We start from the raw sequence: 15,713 nt of genomic DNA, 5'->3' as shown, positions 1-15,713 counted from the left end.
TCATACACACAGGAAGGACGTAGACATACTGAGGACAAGGAACTGTTGAAGGGGAGAGGATCAATTTCTGTTCAACACAAGTCCTTCTAAAGCTTGGGTTTGCAATTACCAGGGAAATTGACAGGGGAGTCTGAAGAGCCTCTGTGGGAAGTGCCTGGGTGTCTGTCTGCCTTGTGCAGTGCCAATTAGGATGAGTCTTCACCTAGAGATGGGATCAGTCGTCCATTGCTCTGGCCCTCCGCTTCTTACCAGAGTGGATGAGCTTTTGGTCATGAGTGTGCTTGTGTTCCTAGCCACGTTAGGTGTGTGTGGAAAGGAGCATGTGGCCATACTGTTGGGAACTGCTAGCCATATTGTTGACCCTCTTCCCCCACTCCTAAAGGAAACAAAGCAAGCAAGCCTGTTGTCTTACTAGCTAGAGGATGGGGCACTTAAAATGCTGTCTTAGGACTTCCCCTTGAAAGACCAACAAATAGCTTGTTCTGTGCAGTCCACTCGCTTCCTGTTATGGCTGCTAGATCTGTGTCAGATCTTTAAATTAGTGCTTTATATCGTAGTTGACTTCTGTGCTTTTCATGGTCTTTTCAATTATGCCATTTTTGTGTTTCTGACATGAAAACCATCTGTTGTCTTCATTTTAGCTGATCATACTCCTCTCGTGGTCATGTGCTATTGGGGCTGTGGAGAATTTGATCTCTCTGTTCCATAGTAATGAGTGGTTTCTTGTCGTCTATGGAGGAGCAGGGAAGCTTTTCCTCAGGATATCTGGGAGTGGAGGGGAGTGTGTGTGAAGAGAATAATGCCAGAAGAGAAGGACGTGCTTGGGAAAGGACTTGAGACTCACCTGGCTCTGGTAATTCTGGGTTACCAGTTTGGGGCCAGTACTGCAACATGCTGTGTTCCTTTGGGGCTTCAGTTCACTGTTGAAGCTTCTCAGGAGAGGTCGTGCTTTAATCAGCTTTCTATAGTTTGGGATCACTTGGAGTATAGTTAGTTTTCCTTAACTTTGGGTGCTCCGTGTTATTAATGAAATAAGGGACATGTTTGTTATTTCTCTGCATTTGAGAGAGGCCATATTTACCCCTTATAATATAGTGCAATGTCTGCTTCCAAAGTCAAAGGTTGCAGTTACGGATTATCCTGTCTTGACCAATAAAACATTTCAAGTTGTGACATACTGTTTCTCTCTAATATGCGTTTTCCTGTATTATTTATATGATTTCAACTTCGCTGATTCTAAAGATTTTATTATTTGTTTTTCTAACTTTTTAAGAATACATTGTTCATGGGGTTGGGGATTTAGCTCAGTGGTAGAGCGCTTGCCTAGGAAGCGCAAGGCCCTGGGTTCGGTCCCCCAGCTCCGAAAAAAGAACCCCCCCCAAAAAAAAAAAGAATACATTGTTCATTAATTTGATAGCTGTGTGAAACTAAGGACCAAAGATCTAAAAAAAAAAATATGCAGGACCTACGAGTTTCTTTTTCTGACAGACTTGATATTTTTAGTCATTATCCATTCTTTTCTTTGGAAATCCAAAATGGTAATTGCCTACAAATGCATTCTGCTTTGCTTGGGCTAATACTTGTCTCGAGGGTCAGAGTGTAATGAGTGACTGAGTAAATAGATATATGCTGCGTTTCAGGGAAGAAGAAATCACACGAGAACAAAAACAAAGGCATCAGAACCCACCCCACACAGCTGAAGGCAAGTGAGCTGGACTCTACCTTTGCAAACATGAGGGGCTCTGCAGAAGGTGAGTGCTGGCCATACTTGGTGATCTAGACTTGTGTTAACCGCTTCTTTTCACATTTTGTATCCTGGCTAGCCTGCCTGAGAAGTGCCCAAGAAATATAGAGGGCTTAAACACCAAGAAAGCTGTCTGAGTTTACTGTAGTAAGCTGAACTTTCCACACTCTACTTCCTCTTCAGAATGCAATTATTGTCCCCATAAAGCATGCAGCATGGCTATATTCATAAAGAGAGACAGGCAGAGGGACTCAGGCCTTTAGTGTAAGCATGAGAGGCAGAAGCAGGGGGTCTGACTTCCAGGCTGGCCTGGCCTATACAGTGAAACTGACTAAACATCTTTTTATTTATAGATAGATAGATAGATAGATAGATAGATAGATAGATAGATAGATAGATACATACATACATACATACATACATACATACATACATACAAACAAACAATATGTTGAATGACATAAAAACAAAGAGGACTCCTAGGTTACTAGCAATGTGACATTCTGATCTACTCAGTGATTACAGGGGTGTATTTACTTAGGAAGAAATTGTCTTGTGGTATACCTTATGATTTATCTGTACTAGTGTGTGTATCTTCAATTAAACATTTACTTACAAATAACAGACAGTTTTGATTTTGTATAGCAGAATGAAAAGTGTTTCTACTTTTTATCAGAATTTTAAAAAATCGTACTTTATGTTTCTTTCCATAGAGTTCTGTCTTTTTATGTGCCTCTGAGTGTTGATATTCTAGATCTTTCATGATATGAGAGTTTACAAAGAAGCAGTTTGACAGTCACTCAACTTAATCTCTTTAGTCTCCATATTTGGGACTTTCGTGTGCCTCAGTTTGTTACAGGCCAATTTACACAGAGACAGGAGCTTGGTTGAGTTGTTCATTGTGACACAGACAGGCAGACTTCAGAATATAGACTTGTGATTCTTGCAAAAAGCATCTGTGTATGTGGGAGCCATGGGGAGGTCAGTATTTTGAATACCTTTCATGGCCATTTAATTTGCCCAGTTTGTGCTGATAACATCAAAAGAATCATAGATTTTATGCCCTTTTGAGAATCAAGAATGGATAGGTTCATTGAGTGACGTGACCCTTAGGGTGGCTAAGGGAGTCAGGTAGAAGGTCAAACAGAACATTTAACTGGAAGGAGGGGAACCTGGCCTCCTCCACTCCCAAAACCCCTTTGTGCTCGACACGTGTGGGAAGTGAGATCAGTTCAGTTCCTAGCCTAATTTTTTTTCAGTTAGGTCTAACTTTTGCCTTCTGAGAGCAGCAGATTTGCTAAGACATTTGAGCAATAAAAAAAAAAAAGCAAAACAATTTTTATTTTAAAGTAGAGTTTGAGGGTGGGCACTGGTTAGTGCATGCCTTTAATCCCAGCTGGGAGATAGTTCCAGGACAGCCAGGGCCACACAGAAAAACCCCGTCCTGAGACACAAAAACAACAACAAAAGTGGAGTTTGAAATTTTAAGAGATTAGTAAATTTTAAGAGTTAGTAACTCAAGAGTTATATTTCTTGCTCTGCCATAAAACTACAAAAAAGACACTTGATGCTCAGGTCCAGTGTTTGGCACTGGGTCAACATAAGGTAGCTGATGACCCAAGGTCTCCCAGCCCTGTGTATAAAAGCCCAAGAAGGTGGGCAGTGCTTTGGGGCCTGGCTTATTGGTAAGGTTGTACACATTAAGCTCCTATTACTTCCTTTAGGCCATTGGTTCTTAACCTATGGGTCACAACCCTTGGGGATCGCATATCAGATAAGCTGTTTATCAGATATTTATATTACGATTCATAACAGTAACAAATTTATAGTTATGAAGTATTAACAAAATAGTTTTATGGTTAAGAGTCACCGCTGTTTTAAAGGGTCCTACCATTAGGAAGGTTGAAAACCACTGAAATAGTTTCAAACCAGATTGATCACCAATTGTAGGGAGCAGCTTTTAAAACTAAGGAAACCACAGATCATCACAGAAAACAAATTTTAGAGAGACATTTTTGAGCCATTTTGAGCCAACATATTTCTGTTATTCTGTGTTGGCTTTTTTGGCCCAGTGTCGGGGTGTCTGTTGAAAATGTATCTGGGAGCACATTTGAAACGCGCTCTCACCACCGTTGACTGCTCTCCTGGCCTGTTGAAAGCACACAGAAGGTAGCAAAGGTGTCCAAGGGAGACAATCGTGATTTCTATTTAGAAACAGGCGCTTCCTGCTAATGAAGTGTCAGCAGATGGTAGCCGTAGGGCCCGCTTTCTAGAAAATAGCAAAAGGCTGAGGTCCGGGGTTTTAAGTGAGCTTACATTCCTAACGTATATTTGTACAGACTAGCATTTGGCCACTTTTTAGCCTCTCCTCCCTCCACTGTTCCCTGTCTGTGTATCCTGACACTTGGGCCACTCTTTTTTGCCTTTGTCTCATGGCATATTGTCCAACAGCACCACCCTTGCCTTGGTCTCAGCATTTAAGCCTTTCTCTGTCTCTTAATCTGCCTCGTAGTTCAAGTTTCCCAAATGACGTTTCTGTATTCAGATGCATACTGGACGCCATTACATCGTGATTGACCCCTTTTGCCTTCTCCTTTATCCTTGATGCTGGTTACCTTTGGGTTTAGCCTGTGTAGCACACTTCACACTACTCATGCTTCCACAAATATGGCCACAAATTCATTAGAGGACACTTGTTTGCTTGTTGTGTGTGGCTTCTGCCAGAGTAAAACTGAACTTTGTAATTTTATCCTGCTGTGAACGTAGGACATATGTGTGGGAGTTAGGGTAAGAGTCTTGCGGTCTCGTGTGACCTGTGCCGTGTGCTGTACATGCTCCTTAGCGATCTGTTGGAGAACTGTAGGAAAAACTGTAGCTCTGCTGCTGCTCTTACCGGGTGACTGTGGGGGAGGGGCAGGATTCAGTACCATGGCAGGTCATCTGTCTGCTGGGCTGCTGATACTGTGGCCCACTCCACCAGCGTTCACCTTGCATCTTCTTAATCTCTGCTCTGGAGGAGTCTTCTGTTCTCTTCCATGCACGAGCCCATTCTCTTCCTTTGTAGAGCACTTTGAAAGAGCTGCTACTATCCCTTCTGTTTCCTTCCTTCCCTCTGGGAGTTTGTCCTCACTGTTCTGCTGTGGCTGTTGTCTTAGTCACCAGACCTCCCTGTTGCGAAATGGAACGCACCCCAGTTTTAGTCCTTTATTATTTACCCCAGCCTCCTGCAGCTCTGGACTGAGTGAACCATTCCTTCCTTGTGCTTGTTTCTTGGCCATTCCTTCTTCCTAAGTCCTAGTTTGTGCTCTGTCGCTGTAAAACAGCGGCCAAGAGCAGCTTTGGGGAGGAAGCGGTTTATTTGGTTTGATTTATGGCCCATTGTTGAGGGAAGACAGCAGGAACTGAAACTATGACCATGGGATGTTACTGCATCGGCTTGTTTCAAAGCTGATTTCTCAGCCACCTTCCTTATATAGCCTGGGAGGGACCACATGACCAGTGATTACATTGCCCACAGTGCACTAGACCCTCCCACTAGACCATCAATCAAGAAAATACCCATGGACATGCCTATAGGCTGATGTCATAGAGGCACTCCCCCAGTTGAGATTCCCTCTTCCTAGCTAAGTCAGATGGTTAGCCTCTCAGTGTCTGGGATATAGTCCTTCCCTGTTTGTCTGCTCTCTGGGTAATGTGCAGTTCACTGTCCATTTACTCTCTCCCCTAGGGCAGGCCCTCCAGCCTCTGTGTTGACATAAGATCTTGGGAAGTTCTACTTGATAGCATCACTGAGATATTTACCTATATATTACCATACCTTAAATTCCAGCTCATCCTAAGTAAATTCATGCATTTTTCTTCTGCCCTATGCATACATAGACATCCTTGTTCCTCCTATGGTCTTTGGTTTGGTAAGCAGGATTATTGCAGTTTCTTTCTTTGGCTTCTCATCACACCCAGTCAACAAGCACATTTTGTCAGCTTCATTTCCAAAATACATGTACTCAGGGTCTGATTACTTCCCACCACCTTCCCCAGCCTCCTACCTGCATGCCATCATCCTGCAGCTCTCCTGAAGCAGTGAGCTCTTCTTGCCCACCTCCTTCCTTTATCCACATAGGTTTTCATTTTCTTCCCAGTGAGCAACATGATTCTCTTGAAAGTAGAGCTGAAATACTTTTCTGTTAGAACTCCCTACAAGCTCTCTTTGACCTGGGGCAATAGGTAGCTTCTCATGGTGTCTTATCCTCAGTACTGTAGGTTACCCCAGTCTCATCTCCTGACTTTGAACCTGCATAGTGCCATTTGACGTAGGTCATGTATTTTATTTGCTGCTTCCTCTGCCCAAGGCATTCTGTCTACCAGATGATTGCATGCCTTTTTTTTTTTTTTTAAATGTCTCCGATCAACTGTGGCCTCGTTAGCAAGCCCTCTCTGGGCTGTCTAATTCAGATGGGAAAGAGCATAGACTCACCAGTGATTGGTTGGGGATTGCTGTTTTATTCAGTAAAATGCTCCTTAGGCTTCTAAAGATAGACGTTTCTTTGACTAGAAGAGTGGATTTCATCATCTAGACCAAGTTCCATTCTTTAGTTACACTACGAAGAGTTTAATCTGATAGTTTGAATCATGAGGAATTGGAATATGTAGCCAGGCTCATTGGTTGATTCTGGCTGTTCCAGCACAGTTGTAGGCACTAGTTTTTATGAACAGAAACGCTTAGTACTCTGTGGTCATGCTTGTCCTGATGTGTCCAGAGCATGGCCTGGTCCTCAGCGGTCTCCTTCGTTTGTGAAGTCGGTGGAGGGGATTTGTACCCAGCTCAACCTCCAGATGAACCATTTTTGCTCACATATCTTAGCAGCTTTCAGCAGTAGAGTCCTAGGAGGCCATCACAGCAGCTACTGGGTCTTTATCTTTGTGCTTCTGCTCCTCTGTGCTCCTTAGGTCCAAAAGAAGAGGATGAGAGGCCTTTGGCTTCGGCACCTGAGCAGCCAGCCCCTCTGCCGGAGGTGGGGAACCAAGATGCAGTTCCACAGGTGGCCATCCCTCTCCCTGCCTGCGAGCCACAGCCAGAGGTAGATGGGAAACAAGAAGTCACAGACTGTGAGGTCAATGATGTGGAGGAAGAGGAGCTGGAAGAGGAAGAGGAGCTGGAAGAGGAGGAGGAGGAGGAGTTGGGAGAAGATGGGGTAGAAGAAGCAGACATGCCGAATGAAAGCTCTGCGAAAGAGCCGGAGATCCGGTGTGAAGAAAAGCCAGAAGACTTATTAGAAGAGCCACAGAGCATGTCGAATGAAGCTCGTGAAGACTCTCCAGACGTGACCCCTCCTCCCCACACTCCCAGAGCTAGAGAGGAGGCCAACGGTGATGTACTTGAGACATTTATGTTTCCGTGTCAGCACTGTGAAAGAAAATTTGCAACGAAGCAGGGGCTAGAGCGTCACATGCACATCCACATTTCTACCATCAATCATGCTTTCAAGTGCAAGTACTGTGGGAAACGGTTTGGCACACAGATTAACAGGAGGCGGCATGAACGGCGCCACGAAACGGGGTTGAAGAGAAGACCCAGCATGACTTTACAGTCCTCAGAGGATCCAGATGATGGCAAGGGGGAAAATGTTACTTCTAAAGATGAGTCAAGTCCACCTCAACTCGGGCAAGACTGTTTGATATTGAACTCAGAGAAAACCTCACAGGAAGTACTGAATTCATCTTTTGTGGAAGAAAATGGTGAAGTTAAAGAACTTCATCCGTGCAAATACTGCAAAAAGGTATTTGGAACTCACACCAATATGAGACGACATCAGCGTAGAGTTCATGAGCGCCACCTGATTCCCAAAGGTGTCAGGCGAAAAGGAGGACTTCTGGAAGAGCCACAGCCACCAGCAGAGCAGGCTCCACCCTCCCAGAATGTCTATGTCCCAAGCACAGAGCCAGAGGAGGAAGGGGAAACAGATGACGTGTACATCATGGACATTTCTAGCAACATCTCTGAAAACCTAAATTACTATATTGACGGTAAGATTCAGACCAACAGCAGCACTAGTAACTGTGATGTGATTGAGATGGAGTCTAATTCTGCACACTTGTATGGCATAGACTGTCTGCTCACTCCAGTGACCGTGGAGATTACTCAGAACATAAAGAGCACTCAGGTCTCTGTGACAGATGATCTTCTCAAAGACTCTCCCAGCAGCACAAATTGTGAGTCTAAGAAACGGAGGACTGCCAGTCCACCTGTGCTCCCCAAAATTAAAACGGAGACGGAGTCTGATTCCACAGCACCCTCGTGTTCCTTAAGTCTGCCCCTGAGCATATCCACAGCCGAGGTGGTGTCCTTCCATAAAGAGAAGGGCGTCTATTTGTCGTCCAAGCTCAAGCAGCTTCTTCAGACCCAGGACAAGCTGACCCTTCCTGCAGGGTTTTCAGCAGCTGAGATTCCTAAGTTAGGTCCCGTGTGTGCGTCTGCTCCTGCATCCATGTTGCCCGTGACCTCTAGTAGGTTTAAGAGACGCACCAGCTCTCCACCGAGCTCTCCACAGCACAGCCCTGCCCTTCGAGACTTCGGGAAACCAAATGATGGGAAAGCAGCATGGACAGACACAGTCCTGACTTCCAAGAAACCCAAGTTAGAAAGTCGTAGTGACTCACCAGCATGGAGTTTGTCTGGGAGAGATGAAAGAGAAACCGGAAGCCCTCCTTGCTTTGATGAATACAAAATATCAAAGGAATGGGCAGCCAGTTCTACTTTCAGCAGTGTGTGCAACCAACAGCCATTGGATTTATCCAGCGGGGTCAAACAGAAGTCAGAGGGCACAGGCAAGACTCCAGTCCCATGGGAATCTGTATTGGATCTCAGTGTGCATAAAAAGCCTTGCGATTCTGAAGGCAAGGAATTCAAAGAGAACCATTTGGCACAGCCAGCTGCAAAGAAGAAAAAACCAACCACCTGTATGCTTCAAAAGGTTCTTCTCAATGAGTATAATGGTGTTAGCTTACCTACAGAAACCACACCAGAGGTGACCAGGAGCCCAAGTCCTTGTAAATCCCCAGATACACAGCCAGATCCTGAACTTGGTCCTGACTCAAGTTGCTCAGTCCCCACTGCTGAGTCTCCACCTGAAGTTGTTGGCCCTTCCTCACCCCCTCTCCAGACAGCCTCCTTATCCTCCGGTCAGCTGCCTCCTCTCTTAACCCCCACAGAGCCTTCTTCCCCTCCCCCCTGCCCTCCTGTGTTAACTGTTGCCACTCCACCACCTCCCCTCCTTCCAACCGTCCCTCTCTCCCACCCCTCTTCTGATGCCTCCCCTCAGCAGTGTCCCTCTCCGTTCTCAAACACCACTGCTCAGTCTCCTCTTCCCATTCTCTCCCCAACAGTGTCTCCCTCTCCCTCTCCCATTCCTCCTGTAGAGCCACTTATGTCTGCTGCTTCCCCTGGTCCCCCAACACTTTCTTCCTCCTCCTCTTCTTCCTCTTCCTTCCCTTCCTCTTCCTGCTCCTCCACCTCCCCCTCCCCACCCCCTCTTTCAGCAGTGTCATCTGTGGTTTCCTCTGGGGACAACCTGGAGGCATCTCTGCCTGCAGTAACTTTCAAACAGGAGGAGTCAGAGAGTGAAGGTCTGAAACCCAAGGAAGAGGCCCCACCTGCAGGGGGACAGAGTGTGGTCCAAGAAACATTCAGCAAAAACTTCATTTGCAATGTCTGTGAATCGCCTTTTCTTTCCATTAAAGACCTAACCAAACATTTATCCGTCCATGCTGAAGAGTGGCCCTTCAAATGTGAGTTTTGTGTGCAGCTGTTTAAGGTTAAGACTGATCTATCAGAGCATCGATTTCTGCTTCATGGGGTTGGAAATATCTTTGTGTGTTCTGTATGTAAGAAAGAATTTGCCTTCTTATGCAATCTGCAGCAGCACCAGCGTGATCTCCACCCAGATGAGGTATGCACACACCACGAGTTTGAAAGTGGGACCCTGAGGCCCCAGAACTTCACAGACCCCAGCAAGGCCAATGTGGAGCATATGCCAAGTTTGCCAGAAGAGCCTTTAGAAACTTCTAGAGAGGAGGAGTTAAATGATTCCTCTGAAGAGCTTTACACGACCATCAAAATAATGGCTTCTGGAATAAAGACGAAGGATCCAGATGTTCGACTTGGTCTCAACCAGCACTACCCGAGCTTTAAACCTCCTCCATTTCAGTACCACCATCGAAACCCTATGGGGATAGGGGTGACAGCCACCAACTTCACCACCCACAATATTCCACAGACTTTCACTACTGCCATCCGCTGCACAAAGTGTGGGAAGGGCGTCGACAATATGCCTGAGCTGCATAAGCATATCTTGGCGTGTGCGTCTGCAAGTGACAAGAAGAGGTACACCCCTAAGAAAAACCCAGTGCCCCTGAAACAAACTGTGCAGCCCAAAAATGGAGTGGTGGTTCTAGACAACTCTGGGAAAAATGCCTTCAGACGGATGGGGCAGCCCAAGAGACTGAGCTTCAATGTTGAACTGGGTAAAATGTCTCCAAACAAGCTCAAGCTGAGTGCGCTGAAGAAGAAAAACCAGCTGGTGCAGAAGGCCATCCTTCAGAAGAACAGAGCCGCGAAGCAGAAGGCGGACCTGAGGGACACTTCCGAGGCGTCCTCACACATCTGCCCGTACTGTGACAGGGAGTTCACATACATTGGCAGCCTGAATAAGCATGCCGCCTTCAGCTGTCCTAAAAAACCTCTTTCTCCTTCCAAAAGAAAAGTTTCCCATTCGTCTAAGAAAGGTGGCCATGCATCATCTTCTAGCAGTGACAGAAACAGCAGCAGCCACCCCCGGAGGCGGACTGCAGATACCGAGATCAAGATGCAGAGCACGCAGGCACCCTTGGGCAAGACCAGAGCTCGGAGTACAGGCCCCGCCCAGGCCTCACTGCCCTCCTCGTCCTTCAGATCCAGACAGAATGTCAAATTTGCAGCTTCAGTGAAATCCAAAAAAGCAAGCTCTTCATCCTTGAGGAATTCCAGTCCCATAAGAATGGCCAAAATTACTCACGTCGAGGGCAAAAAACCCAAAGCTGTTGCCAAGAGTCATTCTGCTCAGCTCTCAAGCAAATCCTCCCGAGGCCTGCATGTCAGAGTGCAGAAGAGCAAAGCTGTCATACAGAGCAAGACTGCCCTGGCCAGTAAGAGGAGAACAGACCGGTTCATAGTGAAATCTAGAGAGCGCAGCGGGGGCCCAATCACCCGAAGCCTTCAGCTGGCAGCTGCTGCGGACCTGAGTGAAAGCAGGAGAGAGGACAGCAGTGCCAGGCATGAGCTGAAGGACTTCAGGTAAGCCCAGAGCTCGGGGAGGTGAGGACTGCTGCAGAGCCGTAACTGGCCTGGAGGATGTCTTTCCTCCTGCAGCATATAGACAAGAGCATTTCAGCGAAGTGCCAGTTGCATAATTTGTAGCATACCCCCACTGCCTTGGCTGCTGTACAGATGAATAAATACATTTTATTTGACTTAGTACTCACAAAGTGGTACCATTTCTTTAATTTCGGAATGGAACTTGAACCCAGTTCCCTGTGTGAAAGACGAAGTTCTCTTAATTTACATCTTGGGCAGTGTTCCAGAGCCACTCGTGTTGGTTCCTTGCCCTACATTGCTCCTTGGGATTAAGTGGGTCACAAGTCCATTAGCAACCACAGTGCACTCTTGTGATTTACTAGTTTGTGATTTAAGCAGACTTGATAGTGTCTAAAACTGTTCTTATTAATGCTTCCATTTGCTAGTATTTGCATTTAAAATGTTTTCCATGTTGCTTAAAATAAAATAACCATATATGTTAAAAATGCCTTATATTCCTCTCCAGCCCTCTGCCTACAGCCATAGTGAGATCAGCAGTTGAGTTCTAGTGGGGAAGAAGAGCAGGCCAGGCCCTGGGGCTCACTGCTTCTCCTGCAGTGTTAGGTTTCATTTTAGGTCTGAGCTGACCTTACTGCCTTATTCCATATTCTCCCCATGTACATACGGTTCTCAGGGACAGAGCGATGTGGCCCTAGTATGGTCTGTTATATTGACTTCTCAAGCTGAGTTGATATACACTTGGAATTCCTTCTCCTTCCCAGATAATGTCCACAGGTCAGTGGCTGTCAGAAGACTGCTCTGCACATACTCGGACAGCTTCTGTGTGGCCTGTCTTGTTTCTGGGCTGTCATGGCTGTACTTCTGGGTATTGGAAGCAAACAGAGGTAGGGACAGCTGTGGAGTGACTTGTTTTAGAGAAGACCTAAGCATACTAAGGTTTCAGTGTCACTCAGAGTCCTCGGTGCTGTGTGTCTTGAAGCATAGCAGAAGAAAGCTCTAGACATTGGGCACAGCAGTTTGAGCAGTTTCCTGTAGGGCTGAGGATTGAGATGTTTGGAAGGTACTTCAGAGCGTGCTAACTAAGTGTTAGTTACCGTCCATCTGGTCACGTGTGGCCACACAGATGCTTGGGCAGCATTATCGAGTTGGCTGTGGTGACAAAAAGCGCTGTTTTCAGCTGTCAGTGCTCCTTACTTCTAGGGAAGTTCCACACCAACTTAACATTATCGAATCATCATTTTCATGAGTTACCATGCAGGTGATTGATGTTTTAGAATGTACTTTCTTCTAGTGTTTTGTAAAAGAATTAACTGTTTTGTACTGGATCCTGTAGACTTTTCAAGGGTGTCTCTTTTCTCACTCCAGTGGATTTTAAACTATTTTGATAGTTAACAGAATTACATTGCTGGAGTTAAAGTTGGCCTAAAAAGCACCACTTAAAGCTGTAGATAAGAAGTCCCAAGTAGTGTGCTCAGTAACAGATGCAGCGGGATGTCCTAATGACTAATCCTTTTCCTTTGTGAGTCACTGCCCCTGTGTTCTAGACTGATCTGCAGGATGCAGGACATCATCCAAGACACTTAACCAAGAGGCTGTGACCTTGTGAATTGTTTTGGACAATTAAAAACCAAATGTGTTCAGTTGAACATCGAGTTTGATTATCTAGCCATAAGAGTGGGCATTTCTGCAGACTGCATTTCAGTCATTACTACCCCTAGCAAATCTAACAGTAGGATTCCTGGCTGCTGGCATCCATACACCAGGTGTCCTCTAACTCAGGGCTGCTACAGACTAGCCTGAGCTCTTCTCGGGGCTTGTGTGTTGTGTGCTACTAGGGAGGAATGTTAACTGACAGTGGTCCTCAGCTCCAGTGTTTGTCTGAGTTGGCTCAGAGGAGACTCTGGTGCATGGAACTCCCATGAACTGTCGATTTGCTGTCCTCAGCTCTGCAGAACCCGTAGCTTATTCCTTCCCTGTTTGTTGATGGCAGCAAACTGTGATTATATGTCATGTCCAGCATCAGGCACATGACACTTGAAAGCCAGCATAGATAGGGTTCTGCAGTTTTTCAAGGATGCAGATCTAGCCAGATGGTTACCCTTCCAGGATAAAGAGCCATATGCTCCAAATACTTTTCTCACAACAAAGCCACCAAAAAAGCAGGGGAGCCTCTCCCTGAGTCTATCAAATCTGCCTGGACCATCTTGCTACTGCCTTTGGATCAGTTGCTGAGAACTCCTTTCCAGAGAGGAGAGCAGACGCTTCCCATGTTCTTCCCTGTAATTCAAAGAGCTCCTCTATCCAAGCAACATTTCCATTTCTCATGACACCTCCCGCACCCCCATGCCCAGAGGTTAGAAAGCTGGAGAAGAAGCCAGGACAGATTCTCCCCTGCCACTACCAGTGCTGAGTCAGCAAACCACCCTACCCCACTGCGTGCCCCACTGCGTGCCGTGGGTGGGAAACAGTCCTGTGTCCATGGAGCAGGAGTGGAGTTCCTAACCGTTAGAGTTGTTTGTGTGTTTCTGTCTTGGTGACATTTGTCTTACAGTCTCTTCAGCTTTTCCTTTAATATGGTCAGTTCATACAAGGTTGTGTATGTTGTCATTTATCTTCAGTTTTCTTATTTTCTAGGAACTTCCTGTAGGAAAGCCCCCCCCCCCAAAAAAAAAAAAAAAAACCCTTAACTGACTAAAAGATATTGCATGCTCAACTTAGAGTAAGCACTACGGCAAAGGATACGAAATCTGCCCAGCTTGCAAGACCAGTTGAAGCTGACTCAAAAGCTGTACCATACAGCTGCTTACCGGCAGGCGTCTTGCCCTGGTTAGTGTCAGGCATCCGTCTCTTGGGTGGAGCTCACGTGTGTGCTGTGCTCTCAGGGGATTGAGATCCAAAGAGAAGGGTGCCATAAGATAGGCCAGATGGACTGGCTCTCCTCATCACCCGACTGGCAGCTCAGCTTTGAGTGTGGCCCTTGAGACTGGCAGAGAGCAGCTAAGAGCAATTGAACTGAACCTTGCAAAGCTAGTGCCCTTGTTTTATCAGTGGTCCTAGTTTCAGGGATGATAGATCGGGTGCACCCACCTCGAAACGCTTGCTTATACCAGCCCTTGATGCCTTTCTTTCATGTGAATTATACATTCATGTGAACGTCATGAGAGGCGTTTAGTTGATCCCTAGCCCTCACCCCTTTAAAAAAATCATAAGCAGATTGCCAGCATAATGCAGAGGAAACCAGATTGGCTAGGACTCCTTCTCATGCCTCTATTAGTGTTATAAGCATAACTTGTGTCTATAAGAGGACATTAGCCTCTCACTGTCTGGCACTAATTTATAGCTATTATGAGATGCTATGTAGCAGTATATCAGTGCACGGAGAGCATCCAGGCCTGGATAGCTGTTTGTGTCTGCACACCAGGCCTTATTCTTGTCTCAGTAGATTCAAAGCAACAGATCAGCCTCTTCTTTCCAACCGGGTCAGCACCACTTCTCCATGAGTGCTGATGCTTCCCCTAGATTAATGACTGAGGTGGTGGAAAATGGCTATATTTTATTCATACTGTGTTTTGTACTCAACCTTAAAAGTAATCTACCTCTTAAAATTTGTAGTTTAATACTTGTTTGATGAATTTGTGCCACTTTAACCTTTCACTATCATTCCCATTGTGTTAAATTTCTGTTAAGGAGACTTCATGTTGGAATACTGTATAAAGCATTTGTAGCAGTTTAAAAATAAAGTATTTAAAGTTATTTAAACTGTTTGGGTGCTTCAATTGTATTATGTGGTCTGTAGCCTACATTTGTGTTCGCATTGTTAATCCAGACGGTGTCTGCTATACCAGAGTTTGCTGCAGTTATTTTATTGCTTCTCGTCACAAAGTGCTATAAAGATTATTCGAATGAAAGCATTAAAATTTATAATTTGACATACAAAAGGGATTGTTCACTAATTTTAACCAGTGTAGCCTTGACAGTTTATTACAGACACACAAGGGTGATGTTTGCTACTTTGCCCTGAGCATGGATACATCCTCTGTCAGGTATCTAAGAAGATCTTTTTCCATGTTATTTAAAATACTTGATAACTAGGGGAGAATTGGATGATGCATTCTCTATCATTGTAACTAATAAACTCTTTATAAACACTTGTGAAAGGACTGCACTTTGTCCATGAAGGGGAAACAGGACACTTGGATCTTGTTTTTTTGTGTAGACCAAGTAGTCGGCCATTGGCCTGGGACCTCTCTCCACCTGTGTCTGTGTGGCGTCAACCAAGTTTTGCTAATTGTAGTTGATTCCTCTTTGATGGTAGGCGCTTAGCTGGATCGAGAAGTGCCTAGTGGAGTGTGAGAAGAGTGCAGAGGACTGAGGGAGCTGTTACCTGAGCTCTCAGCCGCTTCTCTGACCTTCCTATAGGGAGGGAACTGCAGGCTGACAGTGTGTCCAGATAGTCACAAGTCTACCTGCTGGGTTCCAGGAAACCAGTGAGAAGGAAGGGAGGGTAATGGGAATTGGGAATGTCTTCAGCAATCGTTGGAACATTGTGCACATATGCATACAGATGTACAGCAGTGACCTGCCAGGAAGCCAGATCTTGGAGATACTCTGAGAAAGAGA

General features: G+C 45.6%; 1 protein-coding gene across 7 annotated transcripts in view; it reads left to right on the top strand.

Moving 5' to 3' along the window:
• Positions 1-15,713, top strand: part of Prdm2 (PR/SET domain 2) — a 110,789-nt gene that overhangs the window by 74,238 nt on the left and 20,838 nt on the right. For 5 of the 7 annotated variants that reach the window (NM_001077648.2, XM_039110087.2, XM_017593426.3 and 2 more), the window contains 2 exons: positions 1,641-1,751; positions 6,692-11,072. The exons of 1 other annotated variant lie outside the window; for it this stretch is intronic. In NM_001077648.2, coding sequence (NP_001071116.2) covers positions 1,641-1,751; positions 6,692-11,072 — 4,492 coding nt within the window. Of the gene's footprint in view, positions 1-1,640; positions 1,752-6,691; positions 14,847-15,713 lie in introns of those variants that run through there. One more of the 7 variants, XM_063287820.1, reaches the window with a different exon arrangement.

Source organism: Rattus norvegicus, chromosome 5 (genome assembly GCF_036323735.1).
Source record: "Rattus norvegicus strain BN/NHsdMcwi chromosome 5, GRCr8, whole genome shotgun sequence".
In the NCBI taxonomy this organism is placed as follows: domain Eukaryota; kingdom Metazoa; phylum Chordata; class Mammalia; order Rodentia; family Muridae; genus Rattus; species Rattus norvegicus.
Note: the sequence above shows the minus strand (reverse complement) of the source record. Positions and strands in the feature narration are given on the sequence as shown.